General features: G+C 35.6%; 3 protein-coding genes across 5 annotated transcripts; 2 read left to right on the top strand and 1 right to left on the bottom strand.

Annotated features, from left to right (window-relative positions):
• Nucleotides 1-577: 577 nt before the first annotated feature.
• Nucleotides 578-4,185, top strand: LOC130994932 (calcineurin B-like protein 10). 2 transcript variants are annotated; one of them, XM_057920108.1, is made up of 9 exons: nt 578-821; nt 926-1,112; nt 1,264-1,346; nt 1,911-1,970; nt 2,594-2,702; nt 2,856-2,908; nt 3,452-3,532; nt 3,625-3,737; nt 3,864-4,185. In XM_057920108.1, the coding sequence occupies exons 1-9, from the start codon at nt 798-800 to the stop codon at nt 3,916-3,918; spliced, it is 765 nt and encodes a 254-aa protein (XP_057776091.1). In that variant the 5' UTR covers nt 578-797; the 3' UTR covers nt 3,919-4,185. The 2 variants fall into 2 exon arrangements, with proteins under 2 accessions (XP_057776091.1, XP_057776090.1); XM_057920107.1 differs by having other exon boundaries at nt 663-821; nt 926-1,118.
• An 829-nt stretch (nt 4,186-5,014) lies between these two features.
• On the bottom strand, nt 5,015-8,596 carry LOC130994893 (ankyrin repeat-containing protein At2g01680-like). Its single transcript, XM_057920014.1, has 2 exons — nt 7,985-8,596; nt 5,015-5,828 (listed from the first exon to the last, which is right to left on the bottom strand). Exons 1-2 carry the CDS (start codon nt 8,456-8,458, stop codon nt 5,169-5,171), a joined length of 1,134 nt encoding a protein of 377 aa, XP_057775997.1. The 5' UTR covers nt 8,459-8,596; the 3' UTR covers nt 5,015-5,168.
• Nucleotides 8,597-15,493: 6,897 nt separating this feature from the next.
• On the top strand, nt 15,494-18,841 carry LOC130994911 (uncharacterized). 2 transcript variants are annotated; one of them, XM_057920046.1, is made up of 6 exons: nt 15,494-15,703; nt 16,771-16,841; nt 16,941-17,005; nt 17,096-17,584; nt 17,661-17,751; nt 18,510-18,841. In XM_057920046.1, exons 1-6 carry the CDS (start codon nt 15,562-15,564, stop codon nt 18,594-18,596), a joined length of 945 nt encoding a protein of 314 aa, XP_057776029.1. In that variant the 5' UTR covers nt 15,494-15,561; the 3' UTR covers nt 18,597-18,841. The 2 variants fall into 2 exon arrangements, with proteins under 2 accessions (XP_057776029.1, XP_057776028.1); XM_057920045.1 differs by having other exon boundaries at nt 15,519-15,703; nt 16,756-16,841.
• Nucleotides 18,842-18,908: the final 67 nt, after the last annotated feature.

Below are 18,908 nucleotides of genomic sequence, written 5' to 3'. Positions count from 1 at the left end.
GAACAAATGGTATCAACTTTTCATTTTCACAAAAAATAGTCTCATTTTATTTATAGACTTTACCACATAATATATTACAGTTTAATATATTAACTTATTTATTTTTCTATTATATGACCGATCATTTTTTATTTATAATATAATTAATTACTCCCTCCGTTTCATTACAAATGTCTCATTGTTTTTGGGCACGGAGAATAATGAATGTATAATTAATAGATTAAGTGACTTGGTGGAGAGAGAAAAAAACATTGAAATTTGTAAAAATAGGTCTAGAAAGAGAATAAGTGGTTGACCCATTAATTAATTAATCTTTTAATTATTTATTTAAAAAAATAAATGAGAAAGTGAAATATTTGTAATGGGATGAAAAGAGTATCATTATTACACCATCTCTAAGACTCTAAAGTGAGACATTTTTTTTTCTCCATATAATGCACTCAATTTTTTTTTAAAAAATTCGTGTCATTATTTCATATGATATAAGTACATAACGGACAAACGAATCAAATTACATAATTGTCATTAATTTAGAATTGGTATATATAATCTTCTTTTTAATCCTTTTCATTCTTTTTTGTTGGGGAGGTAGGGAAGGTAAGCTTGGATATTCTTCATCTACAAATAATAATAATAATAAATTATATATCCATACATAAATGAAAGTGATAAGGCTTGACCGCTTGAGTGAAACATTAATGGATTTAACAAGAAAATAAACCACCTGCCAAAAAAGGGAAAATATACGAAATAATCAGCTGTGCATCGATGAGCATGGTCCTACCAGATTTTCTGAAATGGATTCGAGCAACAATTCGCTGGTATATTCTGATTTGATTCATCCATGTAATTTTGATCAGACTGTTGATTTTCAAGCGAAGAGTTATTGATAGTTTTCTCTTTGTTGATTGTTTTTGGTGAGAAGCTGGAGTCTAGCTCTCTGACATTTGCGGAGAAGCTGTGCGCGGCGGTGTTCCCGATTGTAGCGTTAATCGACGCGTTGATCTTCGCGGTTTCCAGTTGTTTCGATTTCAAGTGCAGAAAATCGAGCAATACGAAGAAATTGAGCTACGACTACGAGGATATTGTTCGTCTCTCTCGGGGATCTCATTGTAATAGTAATTTTGATATCTTAAATTGTGCTTTTTATGAAGTTTTCAGTGTGTGTGATTGTGTGTTTAGAGAGAGAGAGAGAGAGATCTGTGCTTGTGTATTTTTAACGACTCCACTTTTTATTGAGTTTATTTGCGGTTGCTTTTGCAGTTACTGTAAATGAAGTGGAGGCATTGCATGAGTTGTTTAAGAAGCTAAGCAGTTCGATTATTGATGATGGATTGATACATAAGGTATGGATTTGTAGATGAGATTTTTTGATTTGTACCTAATTTCTGCATCGCTAATTTTAGTAAATTTTAGCTGCTATTGTTGGCTGAGGACTATTTTTGGCTGCTGTTCAATGAAGTAGGTTGTAATTTTACATGTGAGTGACTAGCTGCTCTTTAAGCTGATGCACATAACAAGCCAAGTTTAAGTAATATCATATCAGATAAAAAGTTTTGAAACTCTTTCGAGGCTCGACTTGATTAAGTGGTAGAAGAGCTCCAATCGTGCTTGAACCGTCCAATGCTCTTTCAACCTCAAATGTTACGACATGCTGAATTTTCATCACATTCTGATTTCTGATTCGTGTTTCATGGAGTAATATTTATGCTAAAGGCTGGCTAATGAAACAGTGCACCACAGTAATGTAGCGTATGCACACCCGACTTGTGTAAATGGTCATTGGTTTTGGTATATCACGGGAATCAGTAATGATTTCTTGCAAAACTAACAGGCTTTAAGTTTAATCCTGGAACGTTTGATCTTACGTGATATTGGATGACTGTATTTTCTAATGTTTTGTTTCACAGGAAGAGCTGAAGCTGGCATTGTTCACAACGGCAAGTGGTGAGAACCTTATCTTGGATCGGGTAAACACAATCTTAATTCTTGTAGTATTGTCATTTTGACACTCCGTACCTGAGAACCTTGCACAATGAAAAGATACAGGGGAAAAACTGATGTTCTGCTGCATTTTTCTCTTTTCTCAATGTTTAGTTTTAAAAAAATCTCAAAGAATAAGCTATTAGGCATTTTGATTGGCATAATATCTGTCTTCAATTGAAGTAATGTCAGTATGACTGGCTAGAAATTAGTGAAAGCTTATTAAGTAAGTTATGGACATGTCTGACTACAAAGTTGAATGAAAATGTTTCGAACACATGCTAGCGTTCTCCTGAATTTCCATATGAAGTCTAGCTGCACATAAATTTGTTGTTTTTTTAATGCATTTCATTTTCACAGTGTTATATTTTTATTCATCACACAGGTGCTGGTGCATATTAATACAGCAAATTAGTTCTCTGTTATTATTATTTCTTTCATTTGTACCGAGTTTTTATGCTCTTCACTCACCACCCAGTGTTATGTTTCTAAATATTACGCAGGTGCTAGTTCAAACTAAAAATGCAATATAGTGTAATATTATGCATAACTAGTTCTTTATTATCTAAATAAAAACTGAAGAGGCTGCTTTGTGATTCTGAATCTACAGGTATTTGATCTTTTTGATCTGAAAAGGAACGGTGTCATTGATTTGGAAGAATTTGTTTGTTCACTCAACGTGTTCCATCCTAATGCCTCTTTGGAAGAGAAAATTGAATGTAAGAGATCAAGAAAATTCTTTTTGTTTTTTGAACTGTGTAAGATAAACTATGTTGTGATGGTGAAGTGAAGTGATTCTTGTTATTTTGCTTAAGAATGTGATCTCCCATCTTCGAACGAACTCTTTTCAGTTGCTTTCTGTTATTTTGCAGTTACATTCAAGCTTTATGATCTGGGACAAACTGGGTTCATTGAGCGTGAAGAAGTAAGTATCTCATAGAACAACTAGTAAGCAATTCCTAATAATTCTGGAATGAAACATAAAGATAGCAAAAACAATATTTTCTATAAACATAAACAAAGGAAAAGCTGTATGGTATTACTATGAGGAGACTTTCTCTCCAGCTTATGTCGTCACTGTTGTAAATTTCTTTTACCCACTGTCCCCACCTGCACATGTTTCAACTGTCTCCAATCTCCTGCAACCAGATACATTTAAGTTGCGTTTATCCTGTTCCATCACGTGAGATGCTCCATATCAAGAGTTCCTTTATCCCCTAGTAACGTTGGGCATCAGCGAGAGGTGAGATCAATAACTTTCCTATTACGTCCAACTTGAATTCAGATATAAAAGCAAGACGATGAGATTGATTATCAAATACAGAGCACATTATCCAACTAGTAGCATTTTTTCATTTTACTTGTAGCATAATAAGCATTTTAAGTACTTTTCTTCTGCTATTCTGAGTTTATGATTCAAGCACATTTCACCTAGTTTTTACAGGTTTCTGAATATGTTTTGCATCAGGTCAAGCAGCTGGTGATTGCTATACTTGCAGAATCTCACATGAAATTGTCTGATGAACTGCTAGAGCTAATAATCGACAAGGTATCAAATACATGTCAATCGACATTTTATTCTGTTACTACACCTTTGAAGATATAGAATGCATGTTCATGGTGTAATCGTCCTTCAAACAGACATTCGAGGATGCTGATGCTGATAAGGATGGGAAAATTAACGAGGAAGACTGGAAGACCTTCGTTATGCAGCATCCATTGCTTTTGAGGAACATGACTCTACCTCATTTAAAGTATATTTCACTCTCCCATCCTCTTTATCACTCGCTGTTTTCTAGAAGATCAATCTGTCATCGATGACTCATTTTACTCCATCCGTCCCGATATCTTTGACAGTTTTCTTGCACTTCCTCTTCCAGGGATGTCACCACGGTCTTCCCCAGCTTCGTTTTCAACACCGAGGTTGAAGATTGAGATGAACAGATCATTTCTTGGACACATTTAATCTCTCTCAAACTTAGCTGGAGAGAGAGGAGAGTAAGATTGTATACTCCCTTGAAGCTGTGAAAAAGGTGGATATCTGACAGGAGGGCTTGATCTTACTTGCTTCAGATTCATCAGTTTGGAATACCTCACAATTTGTACAGAAATTTGAATTTGGTATTCTTGTAGTTTTTGAGTTTATTGTAAAAAGACATTATGAATATCAGAACTCCTCAATATAATTGTTGAGATGATTTAGAGGGTGTTTGGCTGAGCTTATAAGCTCTTTAAAACAACTTATAAAGAGCTTATAAGTTGTTTAGGAGCTTATAAGCTACTTCAAAGTGTTTGGCAAAATAAGCTCCTAAAGAGCTTATAATCTGTAAAAATAAGCTCTAAGAGCTTATAAGCTCCCCAAAAAAATAAGTTTCTCTATTACAACTTATTTTCTCTTTATCTTATAGACAACTCTTATTTTACGAAAATAATTTAACTATAAATCTTTTATTTTCATCATATATTATTCCAATTTCACATTTCTTCGATTTTCTCTCACTAACTAAATATTATCTCTTCAACTTATAAGGTTGATTACCCAAACACTTTGACAACTTATAAGTTCTTAAAAAATTATATCGATCTTATAAATTTTTGAAACATTTTATAAGTTCTAAGAGCTTATAAGCTCTTTAAAATAAACTTAACCAAATACCCTCTTACTCCGCTTTTGTATCACGAGGCATCCTTCTTCTCAACCTACCCCTGCCCTGACTATGAAAATGATTTTATTTTTCTATGATAAATCTAATCATGTTCTGGACTGGATATATATGAGAGGTACTACGTTTGTGAAAGAAAGAATTGTAATTGAGGGGAGATTCCTAGGATTTTTGATATCTAGGTTTCGATTTTGTTTAGATCTCTTTGTTATAAGGGCAGATCTTGTCTTCAATATCTGGGTTTTGATTTTTGTCGTGTCTTCAATAACTGGGTACGTAGATCTGTTTTGTTGTTGAGTTTGTTTCAATAACTGGACGGATTTTTTTTTTCAATTTTTTTTTGGGTTTTGCATAAGTATTTCACTGAATTTGCATATATTCGTTGCTGAAACACATTGGTGATGAACAAATTCTTAAACCCGCTATTAATCCACGATTTTCTTTTAAATATTGAATGTAAACGAAGTTTAAAATATAAATAGTAGTTTCCAGAAAAGTAAAAACTGCAATTTTCGTGAACGGCTAAGCCATGCAAGATTTCGCGAGACGACTCTTGGGCGACTTCCACTGGAACAACAGGCGGAGAGTATTGACGATGAACAGAATCGCCATGAGGCTGACCCAAGCAATGATCCCTATTTGGATGACGGAGCTGAGCGATTTCTCGTGGATTTTGGGAGTGGCCACCATTATGGAAGCGCCGTAGGTGATTCCGACGGCCGTGACAGACACCCACATTATGACGACAAGGGCCCACATGAAGAGCCTGTACTTGAACAACGGCAAGCCGACGATGAGCAGCAAGATGGTGCTCAGCGACGTCACAAACGCAACTGTGTTGGAGCGCATGAAGTTCTTGTATATGTTAGGGTCTTTGTAGGCCATCACGGCCTCCCCGGCCTTGTGTGAGGACGTGTCGTCCTGCCACACGCCGCCCGTGGGGCTAACGGCCGCCTGGAAGGCCATGGTGGCGATGAGGATCGCCACCACCATTATGGAGTCGCGCTTCTTTAGGAGCCAGTCCTCCGCCAAGGTAGGGTGGGCGGGGGATTTGAGGATGTCTGCGATGCATTGTGCAGTTTCCTTGTCCGAATCGGGATTCACCATTTGTAGAGGCGTTTGGCCTTTGGAATTCTTAGAGTTCGTGTCAAGTTTGTTGAGTGCAACCAAGTATTCAATGATCTGCCAAAACATGATGTTAAAAAAGTCCGAAACTAACGGGTTTACCCGAATAGATCGATAAAAAAAGAGGATTAGGATTAAAAATTCTTAGCCCGAAAAAAATTTAGTCCGAATGGCCTGAACCGAAAATAGCCCAAGCCCAATGGGGTTGGTCCAAAAATCGAGTGAGTTGGCCCGATCAACCGAACACTTTCTTAATAATTTATTTTTAAACTTTAATACTTTATTTTTTAATTCGATAATAACATTTTGATGCTTGTAGAATATGTTTTATTTTTTCCAACAGTTAATAACAAACATCTATGATATAAAACTAAAAGTCAAAGAAAGATAGTCATTTATGTTAAATCTATATACAAATTTGATCAGAAACGAAGTTAAAGTTAGATATTATGTAAACTTACGTTAAAATAACACTAATTTTTGTATCCAAAACAAGACGAAATGTTTTGATTTAAAAAATACGACATATTTTTATTAGAAAAATATGATTATCTATAAAAAAATTAAATATATAAAAAATCATAAAACTTGCAGGCCGGAACGGGCTAACCCGAAGTTGTGTGGTTTAGGATTAAGGTCGAAAAAATTTAGCCCGAAAAATTAAAAAATCGATTAGCCCGAATCGAAAATAATGCAAATGTGATGAGAATTATCTTAACATATATAGCAAGGGCTGTCGATCGGTTCGAGTTCGGTTACCCGTACCCGAATTTTCGGTTACCCAAATTCAAAATTGCCATATTTCACTAACCGTTCCCGAATCGTTTTAGGTGTTCGGTTATTCAATAACTGCTTCGATTATTCGATTCAGTTATTTGGGTATCCGAAATACTCATTTAAATAATTCGCGCATGTATACAAGTTTGAAAAAGTGAAAAGGTGATTAAAGGGAAAAAAAATTACTATATAAGAAAAGTGCACAAATTTCACGGGACAATCCAAAAAGAAATACTGCTCAAGCTTCGCGGGATGGAGGGTGTATTATAACTAGCAAATTTAAAATCTAATGTTAAAAATAGCCAGAATCACTAAATTGTATGAGTAATTTTTATTTTTTCTCTGTGAAATTTAACAAATTTAAAAATTTAAAGAACCAAAAAATTGTAATAATATAAGAGAAGTGTAATAATAAAGGATGCATCTATCTATATATATATAAAAGCTCAACCGCTTACTAAAATAGTAAGTTAATTATATTTTTCCGCCAAAATCACCTTACTATTTTTAGAAATACTTATTTTTTTAAAATTTTTTTATTTGTTCTTATTTTCGTCTACTTAAGATTCTATGAAATATTTGTTTGTTATATATGTAAAATTTCAACCGCTTACAAAAATAGTAAGTTATATTTTTCCGCCAAAAATCACCTTACTATTGTTATAATATTATTAAATTATTTTAATCAATTATAATCTCAACAAATTATTTATAACATGATCATAGCACAATAATTTATTACATTAGTAATTTTTATTCTCTTAAATATATTTTATAGGTAATAGTTATGTTACATATATATAATTTTTTTGAATAAAATATATAATAACATATTTTTGTATAAAATCATTACATATGTTCAATAAATGTAAATAAAATACCACTCCCTCCGTCCCGGCTTTTGGTATCCAGTTGAGAACGACACTGGTTTTAATAAAGTGATTGATGTATTGTGAGTGGAATAAAGGTCTCACATTTTATGTGAGAGTTAAAATAATTAAAGTGGAGTAAGGGTCCCACCCACTTTTACTAAAAATAGAAATGGATACCAAAATGTGGGACGACCAAAAAAGAAAAATTGGATACTAAAAGCTGGGACGGAGGGAGTATTTAGTAAATGTAGGTATTACATATTTAACAAATGTTGATGATAATGATGGTTATGCATCTATCGATCTCCTTTAGTATATCATATATTGCTTAAATCATATAAAGTTCCAATAAGAGACATCATTTCAAACACTTATCCGTCCGTCCTATTCTAACAACGTTCACCATAATTTTTATTTAAAAGAACGAGCATGCAATAATTGTTCCTACTCATATCTTGTACAACATAAATTTTTTTAATATCCATATAATATTAATAATTTATTATTAAAAAAATATTATCTCTCGTGCATCACACGCGAGCAAAACTAGTTAAATTAAATTACCTCAAGTTGTCTTAATCTAACAGCCCAATGCAGCACCGTGTTCCCAGCATCATCCTCTTCACACACAAACTCCCCCAATTTCTCCACCAAAACCCTCAACGCCCCAAGCTGGCGATGCTTCACGCACAGATGCAGCGCCGTCTCCCCGCGCTCCAGCCGCTCCATCGCGGCGAAGTCGTCCCTCTCGACGAGCATCCGCAGCACTCCGTGGCTGCCGTTCATGGCCGCCACGTGGACGGGGTTCATGCCGCCGGCGTCGCGTGCCCAGCACATCTTGGGGGCTTCGCCCACCAGCACGGCGGCGATGTCGACGCAGTCCTGAGCTGCTGCGACGTGTAAGAAAGTTTTGCCGGTGTATGTTAGTGAGACTTTGTTGAGGAGAAATCGATCTCCTTCGATCAGTTGTTTGAACGTTTTGGCGTCGCCTTCTGCTGCTGCGTCGCAGAGCTTCTTCTCAGCTGATGATGATTCCATCTCTCTGCAGATCGATGGCTTCTTCTTCTTCTTCTTTTTCACACACCACACACACTAGAGGTTTTTAATTTGGAATATTTAATTTGGAGGGTGAAAAGCTTGCATGGGAAGGGTTAATTGGTGGAGTGATTTTAATATATCGATCTAGGGTTTGTTCAGTTATATATAGTTGTTAGTGAGTATTATAAAAATAACCTAATATATTGTTGGGTGGGTAAGGTTCTGCTAGTTGGTCGAGATGGAGCATAACGACGACCAACAATAAGAGAGTTTACTTTACATCTCAAGATCAGTACGAATTTTTCGATCGAATCAAGTAAAACTAGCTTAAATGATAAAAATAATCAAGACGTTGGGATATTCCAAAATTTTAATCCATTAAAGTAAATAAAGGATTAAATTTACTATTTTTATCTATCAAGACTAATCCTCTAAAGTATATATACACCCCGGCCGGCCCTAAAGCTAGTATAGTTCAACCATCCACACTCGTGTATTATGAATGTATAAGGTGTGGTTCCATTGAGAATTTCTATTTTTCGTGAGAAATGATAATAATGAATTAATCAATATATATAATTCACGAATAGCCATATCTAGTTAATATGGTGAAAATTTCGCCCTCTGGAGACGAAAATATCTATTCATACGTTACATTGATTTATTCATATAATTATTGACTTGTTCGCAGTCATACGTAGTGTGTTCACACACATTCTCAACGGTATCTTTCTTTCTCATTTTATATATAAGTTTTCTCCATGTAGGTTTAATTTCCTAATACTATATAATGAGTAGTTACATGGTCTAATTAACAAGGTGAAACAACTTTTAATGACATGGGTTGTCTTGATTAATTTATAATGAAAATGTCTAATATAATAAAACCAACACAAATTCTCCTGTGCACTCGGGTGTACAGTGTCATTTCGATAATATGATAGTGTCATTTCAATATAGTGTTAGTGTTATTTCGCGACAGTGTTATTTATATAACATAATAGTGTTATTTGTAAAATAAATTAAATAGTGTTAGTGCCATTTCAAGATAGTGTTAGTGCTAGTGTCATTTAATATACTCACTCCGTCCACTAATTGTTGGCCTACTTTCCTTTTTGGTTCGTCCACCAATTTATGTCCTACCCATTTATAGTAAGTCTTTATAATTTTTTAATTGGTGGGTCCCAATAAACAATACACTTTTTCTCCACTCAACTAATAAACAATACACTTTGGGGGTCCCTTTCTCCACTCAACTAATAAACAATATATTTTGTGGGTCCCTTTCTCCACTCACTACACTTTTTCTTAAAATCCGTGTTTTGCCTCCTAGGCCAACAATTAGTGGACGGAGGGAGTAAGTGTTAGTATCATTTTGCACCCGGGTGCACGGTGCACAGGAGACCACTTCTAAAAACAAATGGAGTCTAAATGGAGCTAGCAATGTGTCATTATGCTAATTTTGTCAACTTAATTATAAAGTACTTAGTTTATAGCATACTAATTTTGAATTGGTCGTCGAGTCGAGTAAACCAAATAGAAAGTAGAGAGAGGGGGAAATTTACTTAATTAACCAATTAAGTCCATGTTTATTAGAGGTTCTTGTATCTACCTACCTATACCGTACCATTAATATATTAATCAATTGTTTTTTTAATAAAATGAAAACATGTTTGCATTAACCATGTTGATGCATATTCAAACACACGGTAAACGGCCATTAGCTAATCACTCTGACGATGTTTAAACAAAGACCTCCAAATATTGAGGGTTGACTGTAATTAAGGAAGTCTACTTAATTTTCTTTTTCAATTTGTACATTTAATACATATATAGTGAAACAGAAATTCAATGAAATAAATACTACCTAGCTAATTTGTTACGAATAATTAACTTTCTACATATTTATGGTCAACAACTTGGTTAATAATTAATAAATGGTTTACACTTTAATTACATATATGTTGGATTAACAAGAAGAAAACTAAAACTTGAAATGATTTACACTTTACACAATGTTAAATCCTCCCCAAACACACACACACACACACAATAATAATAATAATAATAATAATAATAATAATAATAATAAATAATAATAATTATTATTATTATTATTGAACAACAATAGTAATTAACAACATGTGTTAATAATCATAGATAGTACTAATATTTTTAGCTACCCGAAACCACGTTCTAACTTCAAGTATATGTCTTTGAAATCAATTGAAATGGTTGCACATTGTTAGATCATGTAACTGCTTTACTAACACTAAAATTAATATTGCACATAATCTCCTGTAACAACCATATACTCCCTCCGTCCACGAAATGAGTACCCATTTGTGGACGGCACGGGTTTTAAGAAATGTATGGAGTGTAGTGTGAATAGTTTAAAGGTCCCACTTTTTGAGTGTATTAATTAAAGAGATGTGTGGGGTACACTTGCCAAAAAGGGAAATGGATACTCATTTCGTGGATGGACGAAAAAGAAAATATGAATACTCATTTCGTGGACGGAAGGAGTATTATTGTTATATTGCATAATATACTATTATATGCATAATGCATCATATTGTTACTCGAGCTAAATTTTCTGTAACAACCATATATTATTGTTATTCTATGCATTATACTAGTAATAATCGAGCTGGTTGGATTATGATATTTATGCATTGTGGTTTTGTTAAATCGATCCATATGTTTTATATTGACTTCCAATATGCATGCTATCAAACAAAAGTCGACCATATATATATAAATCTATAGTTTTACTCCGGGGGAAATTAATTTCTATTGATCAAATGCTTATTAGATAGGTTCGTGTATCAATCCAACCCGAAACCCGTAGAGTAAATAAAATAAATGAGGAGAGTAAATAAAATAAGTTATTTTCTTTTTTGGATTAGGGCTAGGGATGTCAATCCAATTCGAAACCCTGTAGGCTTGCCCGATTAATCCGCCAATTCGAGAGACTTAAGGTTGAAAATTTTCAACCGAACAAAAATGATAACCCGACTATCCCATAATCGAATAGCCTGACACCCAATAGGATCGACCCGAAATTAACCCGAAACCTTATAGGGCTGACTCGGAAATATGTGTTCGCTTGATTGTATGAAAATTTCCTCGTTATTTGATATTCAACTTCATTACTTTACTTATGAAAATTAGTATCCGTCTCAATATTAATGGCCCGTTTTTTTTTTTGGTTGTACCATATATAATGGCCTGTTTCCTTTTTGAGCTATAATTAACATACAATTAAAATTTTTAATTAACCTATCGAACCTTAATCTTTTCTCCCCCTCCTAATTTTTCTACATTTCCTCGTTCCCAGCACTCTCTCTACTTCTCCTTTCCCATTTCTTGTCCCTCCACCGGCCTCCTCCCTCCGCCCTCCAGCCTCGTCGTTTCTACCCACTGACTCAACCTAAATACTACTCTAGATTGACTCGCAATAGGACGAGATCTATTGTAATATGTAAGCTAACCCAAGTCGTCTCTCAATGAAGATTTTTAAGGGCTTCTAATTATGTCGTAGGAAAAACAATAAAGAAAAGATTTAAAAACTAAGAACTTGAACTTAAACTTAAACGTGAATTTAAACTAAAACTTGAATTTAAACTTAATCTAGGCAAAAGCTATAAAAACCCTAGGCAAGAATTTAAACAACTTAAATTAAATCTACTTAAGAAATTAAATACGATTAAACTATGAAAATTAAAGACTTGTAAATTAAAGACTTTCTAAACTAGGCATGAAACTAAAGTGCATAATTTAAATTGCATGATTGAAAAGAAAGCATAAACGTAAAGGCACGGTAAAAACATAATGAAATAAATTAAATTGAATTGAAATACTAAATACCGTAATCGTCTTGAACGTGCAATTGTGTCACTCAATCACAATCCAAGAATAAAAATAATTAAAAACTGAATCGAAACCTATCTAAAACAATGAAATTCAAAAGCTATGAAAACACTAAGAAAGCAAGTAAATGCCTAAGTTTCGGCTGCCAACGAAAGAAGATCTCAAAGGCGTCAAAAACTAGGGCAAGGGATGATTTTACAATAAAAAACTAAGCCCTATTTATAGACTTCAAATCCCTCTTGATCACCATGAAAGTTGCCATGCAAAGTAGAACTCTAAAGGCAATAGAATCGTGTAAGATAAGGCAACTCCAGCCGGCAACGCACTCTGCAAACACCTCCACTCTGGCGGAAATCGCAACTCTGGCAGCATACACGAACTCTGGAAACTTGGCTCTGGAGAAGGAAGTGCAGAGCTGAAAGTTAGCTCTGGCATAGCGAGCTCTAAAAAGTGCAGAGCTGAAAAGTCAGCTCTGTAAAGTTGACTCTGCAAATTTGACTCTGTCGAATTAGCTCTGCTCTTCCGAGTTTACTCTGGCGCATAAGTTAGCTCTGCTCTGATACGTTTGTTCTGCTCTGGAGATCTCAGCTCTGATAGGGAAGTTCAGCTCTAACTCTACATGTTGGCTCTGCTCTGCTACAGAGCTATCCTCGCAGCTCTGCTCTGTCGAGCTTATCTGCTCTGCTCTGCAGCGCGGGCTTTTCTACTCTAGCACGGGCTTTTCAGCTCTGCAGTCCAGAGTACGCCTAAAAACACCATTCTTAACCTAAAATCTCCAAAATTGCACTCTTCCATCTATAAAACCTAAATCTCCTGGAAAGCATAAAATAAACCATAAAACGCATCAATTTCCAGAAGATTTATCTTAAAATACGCACATGCAAACCCCAAAATTTAGAACAATTAAGCATAAATCACCCACCGCCCCCATCCCTCCTCTTTTCTCCACCGGTTCACTCGTCTCCACCATCCCATTTCCTCTACTGGTTTGCCCCTCTGTGTTCCCACCTCCACCGCCCTCGTGTCATCTCCGACCTCCAGCCTCGCCGCTTTTACCCACCGCCTCTGCCCTCCCCTTTCCTCCACTGGTGTGCGGCCTCCGCGCTCCCACCTCTGCCGCTCTCATGTCACCTCCGACCTCCGCCCTCCAACCTCGCTGCTTTCACCCACCGCCTCCGCCTTCTCCTTACCTCCATTGCTTCCCACCTCTAAAAATTAGAGCTTGTTGCTATGTTGCTGTGAATCCGAGCCTTCCAGAAATTAGGGCTCGTTTCTTGACATGTCAGGGGAGGGAGAGAGAGCAGAACAGAAAAGGACGGGAAGGGGCTTCAGGTGGCGGCGATGTCGCTGAATTCGGTCGGCGAAATTTGCAAAAATTTCTTGAAACGCTTATTGAATTTGGGGGAAATGATGGTGTAGTGAATTTCTTGAATTTCTTTGTTGCTAGTTTGAATGATGGTGTGTAGGGGGGGGGGGGAGGGAGACAACAAGGACGGACAAGGCCTTGTCGAAGGAAAGACAGCGGCGCCAACGGTGACCTCACCAACGGCAGCAGATTTTTGGAGGAACAAAGGCCTTATTTATTAACCATATTTAAGATTATTAACTATAAGGTTAAACATGTGGGCCATATAACTTTTCTTCTAATATCACTTTCCTTAATACCCGTGCCGAAAAGAATTGGGCCATTAATAATGGGACGGGGGAAATAATATATTTTTTTCAAAAGTTTGTAAAATATATTTTGATTCAATATTAGAATTAGAAAGTTATACTCATCATTTCATAAAAATGGTACTTTTAATAAAATATTTAGATGTAAAAATTAAAAAATGGTACTTATTTAATAAAAATATTGTATCTTTAGATGTTACTTATTTATGCATTTATTTATTTTAAATATAAAATTGTCAAGAGAAATGCATTAGCTAATTGTTTTAAATAAATTTTTGAGCCTGACTAACCCGATAGGTTAGCCCGAAACCTGAACATTTAGGGTTAGGATTGACTTGAATTTTTTTTCAATATGATTAGCCTGCAACCGAATACCCCGTAACCCGATAGGGCTAGCCTGAAACCATGTGGGTTGACTCGATTGACATCTATAGTTGGGACATTATAAATGGGACGTCCAAAAAGAAAATTTAAGACGTTATTATTGGGACGAAGGTAGGGCTGACAAATCGTGCATGTCGGATCGTTATCAGGTCGACCTGATATCGACACAACCTGATAAGGTCAAACCTGAACATGACCTGTTAAGGAAGTGTTCGACACGAATACGAACCCGACACGATTTAATTAAACCCGAACACGACATGAACCCGACACAAATACGATAACAATACGATTTGAATTGTGTTGACACGATACGATAACGACACGATCTGATTAAAACCTGATTAAACACGAAACCCTAAAAGCTAAAGTATATAAATAATTAAAAATTTAAAATAAATATTTAATAAAAATAACAATATTAACTCTATCATGTGACACGAATCCGACACAAAATTATCAGGTCCTTAACGGGTCGACACGATAAGGACACGAACCTAATAAGGCTTGATATTAACCTATTAATTTCGTGCGGTTTCATATCGTGCTTTCGTGTTGTGTCGAAATTGTCAGCCCTAGACGGAGGGAGTATTTACAGATACAACTTAAATTTATCTACCATAATTAGTAATATTGTGTTAAATTCCTCACTAACTCGTATATTATGGGAAAATAATTAATATTTTAAATATAAATATAAATTTAAATTTTTTGTATAAACTCGATAAATTTTGTAAACATCAAAATATTCAATAAATAGAATTAAAATTGCATTCCATATTAAATAAATTAAATTGAGGCGACCCTGGTATAACCGAATGTACCGTACAATCGGATTGCACTCCACACTCAGACCTTAACCCGCACCCTGATCTAAGCCAGCATCCTGATTCGAACTATCTAAATGACACTATTATGAATGCGAGTCAACTCGATTGTACGGTACATCGTATTGTACCTAAATTTTTGTGAATTAAATTTGAGCCTAATACTATTTGGTTACACCAAAAGAAAATATTCTTCATCCCTAAAAGAAAATTAGGAAATTAATTCTTTCTTTACTACATCGCCACACGTTTCCCAAAACCAGCCCTCGTTAACTTTATGCAATCTCTTCTTACACAGTTACACTTGTATACAACATACAAGCATATACATACAGATAGAGAGAGATGGCAGACAAGCCGAGCAGAGCTCTCGTATTGTACGGTGACGGGCTGGCCCGATTCCTCAGCCCGGCCCAAACTCACCTCAATTCTCTCGCTTCTCGGGCTCTCTGCGGTTTCCTCGCTCTCCCTCATTCTCCTCAATCAGGTGATCATCTTCTCTTTGTTATTAGTTCAATGATTCAATCAATTGCACTTTCACTGTGTGTCTCAGTGTGTTTTTTCTCATTTATTTTATATTTGTTTTGATGATTTTAGCTTATTTGTGGTGATTGATTGGATTTAATTTCAATGAGCTGGTTGATTGGTTAAGTGCTGCCTCTGCTGTTGTAGAATGGGAATCGGGAAATTGACTGGAATTATGTATTATTTGCGTATCTGGAAGAATAATGTTAGCTTCTATCAAATTCAATTGAAATATATTGATTGCTCTTTCCTATGTTTAACTGATCATTTGAGAGAATAATATGGAGTTTGATTTGTACGAGAAAATATGTTCTTATTCGTAGTTAGACTAGTACTCTTTTTTCCTCTCTCCGTGTTTTTCTCATTGAATTTTCGCGTAGGAGTTTTTAATGATATGAGCCCTGATCTCCCACGGTTTTGATTTGGGCTTTCTTTTCTCCCTTTCTTCTATGATAAGACCATATTTCAATTTTTAGTCAGTGACAAATCTTGTCTTGGCCATGACGAGTTAAAGATTTTCCTTAAGTGAGAGGGATTCTTTGTCTTCCAACTTTGATAATGTCAAGATCTTTCAAGCTTCTGAGTTCTTCAATAAACTCGATTTTGTGTTTTTTTGTATGTGTAGAAGTATTCTTGTCTATTGTGGGTTTTGATTTGGGCTTTTTTTTTTTTTTTTTCATTTTCTTCTATAATAAGACCATATTTCAGTTTTTAGTCAATGAAAAATCTTGTCTTGGTCATGACGAGTTAAAGATTTTTATTAGAGAGGGATTCTTTGCCTTCCAACTTTTATATTGTCAAGATCTTTCACGCTTAGAGTTCTTCAAAAAACTCAATTTTTCTGTTTTTTGTATGTGTAGAACAGTAGAAGTATTCTTGTCATTGTTTTTAGCTAGGATTTATGTATGTGTGTGTGTGGGGGGGGGGGGGGGGGAGTATTGGAATCGCTCGTGGTTTTCCTGATCTCGTTTGACGTAGACATTGTTTGCATTTCAAAATATTGAGATTTATTAGGGAATTACATTGCAGAAAATGAGGATATGAGGATAGTTAGGGAGTTTGCAGAGTTGCTTGATGCGAACGAAGCATACGAAAGCTCGGTGAGATGCAATCAATGATCTAATCCAACGTATGTTGTTTGTGATGATGATCTTTTGACAAGAATGTGAAATCTGACAGCTAATGCAATCCTCTTCCAGGTCGCAACAGGAATACGTGAGGATACACCTCAAGAAAAGTGTGCATTCCCGTCTGTAGCAGAGAGGTCCGTTTGTTGAAAGAGTTTTTGTGTGCTCAATTGATCTATCTATAAACGGAACATATGTTATAGGTCGTTTCTTGATTCCGATTTCAGGTTCATGGGAATGAAGGCAGCTATAGTCACTGACAACTTAAGCATGAAATCTTTTGGAGGTATGATGGTTGGCTTCAAAGTGTTCTCCTGGAACGAAATGTCTGAAAACGACGGTTCCAGCGCTGAGTCGTCTCATTTGGCTTCCGAGTTGCTGAAACTTCTTGGATTTCAGGAAGGGCAGATATTGGATTCGAGCATCTATGAGTTGGTTTTCGTTCATATTGGAGCCAACACGAAGATGAATGGGGTTGCGGGCGTAGATCTTGTGAACTGTTTGGTCGGCGATCTCTTACACAAGGCATCCTCTGAAAGTTATATCGGCTCTAGGCTGCACACGTCTGTTATAATGAGCTACGGGGCTACTCTAGGAGACGACGATCTACATCTCTCGATTTCAAATGCTACGAGTGAGGATGATGGTGAACTTTCGCGCCTTATCCCGCGTCAAAGCTACATGATGAAAGCCGGGAAACCTAGGGAAAATATTAGGTATTAGTTGGTAGTTGTGTGAAGTGTGTTTTTAACACGACGGCTATGATACTGCCTAACCAACTTCTTTTTACAGGCAGCACTGTCCAATGCTACTAGCCCAGTATCAGCATGCTGTGACGCGCGTTGATGCAGCCGAATCGTTCACGTTTAGAGATTTTCTTGAGGTATTATACTCTTCAGCTCGTCTCGTTCTTGTTGCAAGTATCATGAAGCATAAACCGCATCACATGTGTTGTTTGGTATAGTGACCAATGTTTGAACCTTTTAGTAATTGCACCTCAACGAATGTGAAATTACAAATTAACTAATGCCCTATAGTACTAATGTTAACAATTTTACCCTATCATTTGATTTCTGGTGGCCGAGCAGTAACTCAGCACGCCACGTCGAAAATAAAAATAGAATAACATAAAATGTGACGGGCAACATGCCGTTTTGGGAGTGTTGATTAAAAATGCCGGTAAAAGTCGATGGTAAGGTAGAATTGTAAACAACATTGATAGTATAGATCATACATTGGGGTTATAATTGCGAGAAAGTTCGAAAATTCGGGTATAAGATGATATTTTCCCAGTATTAGGGGTTGCAAAATATATCCTTTTGGGGTCAGTTGCAACATAAATAGTAAGTTTCAAGGCTAAAAAGAAGCCATTTTTTTCCTAATTTATTTTATCATCTCTTTTATTTTTTTTGAGTTACTAGTTTATATTATCATCTTATGCAGAGCAGATAAAAATCAGAATAAATAGTGTTATTTAGACTTAGATCTCTTTAGATAAGAGATTATGATTTTTCTTTGACATTTGCGTGATGTAATCTTCTCCATGGGTATTGTTCTAAAAAATTCATCTATTGATTATGCTTTTATTAAGAAGAGTTTTTGAAGAATTACGTAGTCTTTGATGATGAACTCTTCTTGCAGAACGGCGGGAACCTCGTTATACCGGTGGATCGATTCTTACACGAGGTGGCATTCAAACTATGGAAGGCCCCAAAATATGGCGCTTGAGAGCTCATCCGTTGCAGGTACGAGAACTAGTTCGAATGCGATTGGAAGGGCCTTCAACGATCAAAATTTTATACCATGTTTCATCTCGTTTTGAATATGATGAACGAATGCATTACGGATGCATCTTTTCATCTCATTTTCCTTGTTCTTCGACGTGAGTGGTCCAAAATCACTAGTTTCACGATTTCTCTAAAACAACATTTACTCAAATTGAATGTGAATAAATAGTTTAGCATTAAAACAAATTTTCAAATATATATTGAACATGAAAATATAGATAACTTTAAATAATTTAACTATTTATATTTACAG

This window comes from Salvia miltiorrhiza, chromosome 7 (genome assembly GCF_028751815.1).
Source record: "Salvia miltiorrhiza cultivar Shanhuang (shh) chromosome 7, IMPLAD_Smil_shh, whole genome shotgun sequence".
Taxonomy (NCBI): Eukaryota; Viridiplantae; Streptophyta; class Magnoliopsida; order Lamiales; family Lamiaceae; genus Salvia; species Salvia miltiorrhiza.
The sequence above is the reverse complement of the archived record's forward strand: the minus strand, read 5'-3'. Positions and strand labels throughout refer to the sequence as shown.

Bases quoted from the DNA above. Each gene is read 5' to 3' on its own strand.
- LOC130994932 (XM_057920107.1), top strand. From the start codon at position 798: ATGGATTCGAGCAACAATTCGCTG. The intron at 2,703-2,855 runs GTAAGAGATCAA...GTTATTTTGCAG, and splicing joins TTTGGAAGAGAAAATTGAAT to TTACATTCAAGCTTTATGAT. The intron at 2,909-3,451 runs GTAAGTATCTCA...GTTTTGCATCAG, and splicing joins GGTTCATTGAGCGTGAAGAA to GTCAAGCAGCTGGTGATTGC.
- LOC130994893 (XM_057920014.1), bottom strand. From the start codon at position 8,458: ATGGAATCATCATCAGCTGAGAAGAAGCTCTGCGACGCAGCAGCAGAA. The intron at 5,829-7,984 runs GTAATTTAATTT...ATGTTTTGGCAG, and splicing joins TTAGATTAAGACAACTTGAG to ATCATTGAATACTTGGTTGC.
- LOC130994911 (XM_057920045.1), top strand. From the start codon at position 15,562: ATGGCAGACAAGCCGAGCAGAGCTCTCGTATTGTACGGTGACGGGCTG. The intron at 15,704-16,755 runs GTGATCATCTTC...GAGATTTATTAG, and splicing joins CCCTCATTCTCCTCAATCAG to GGAATTACATTGCAGAAAAT. The intron at 17,752-18,509 runs GTATTATACTCT...CTCTTCTTGCAG, and splicing joins CGTTTAGAGATTTTCTTGAG to AACGGCGGGAACCTCGTTAT.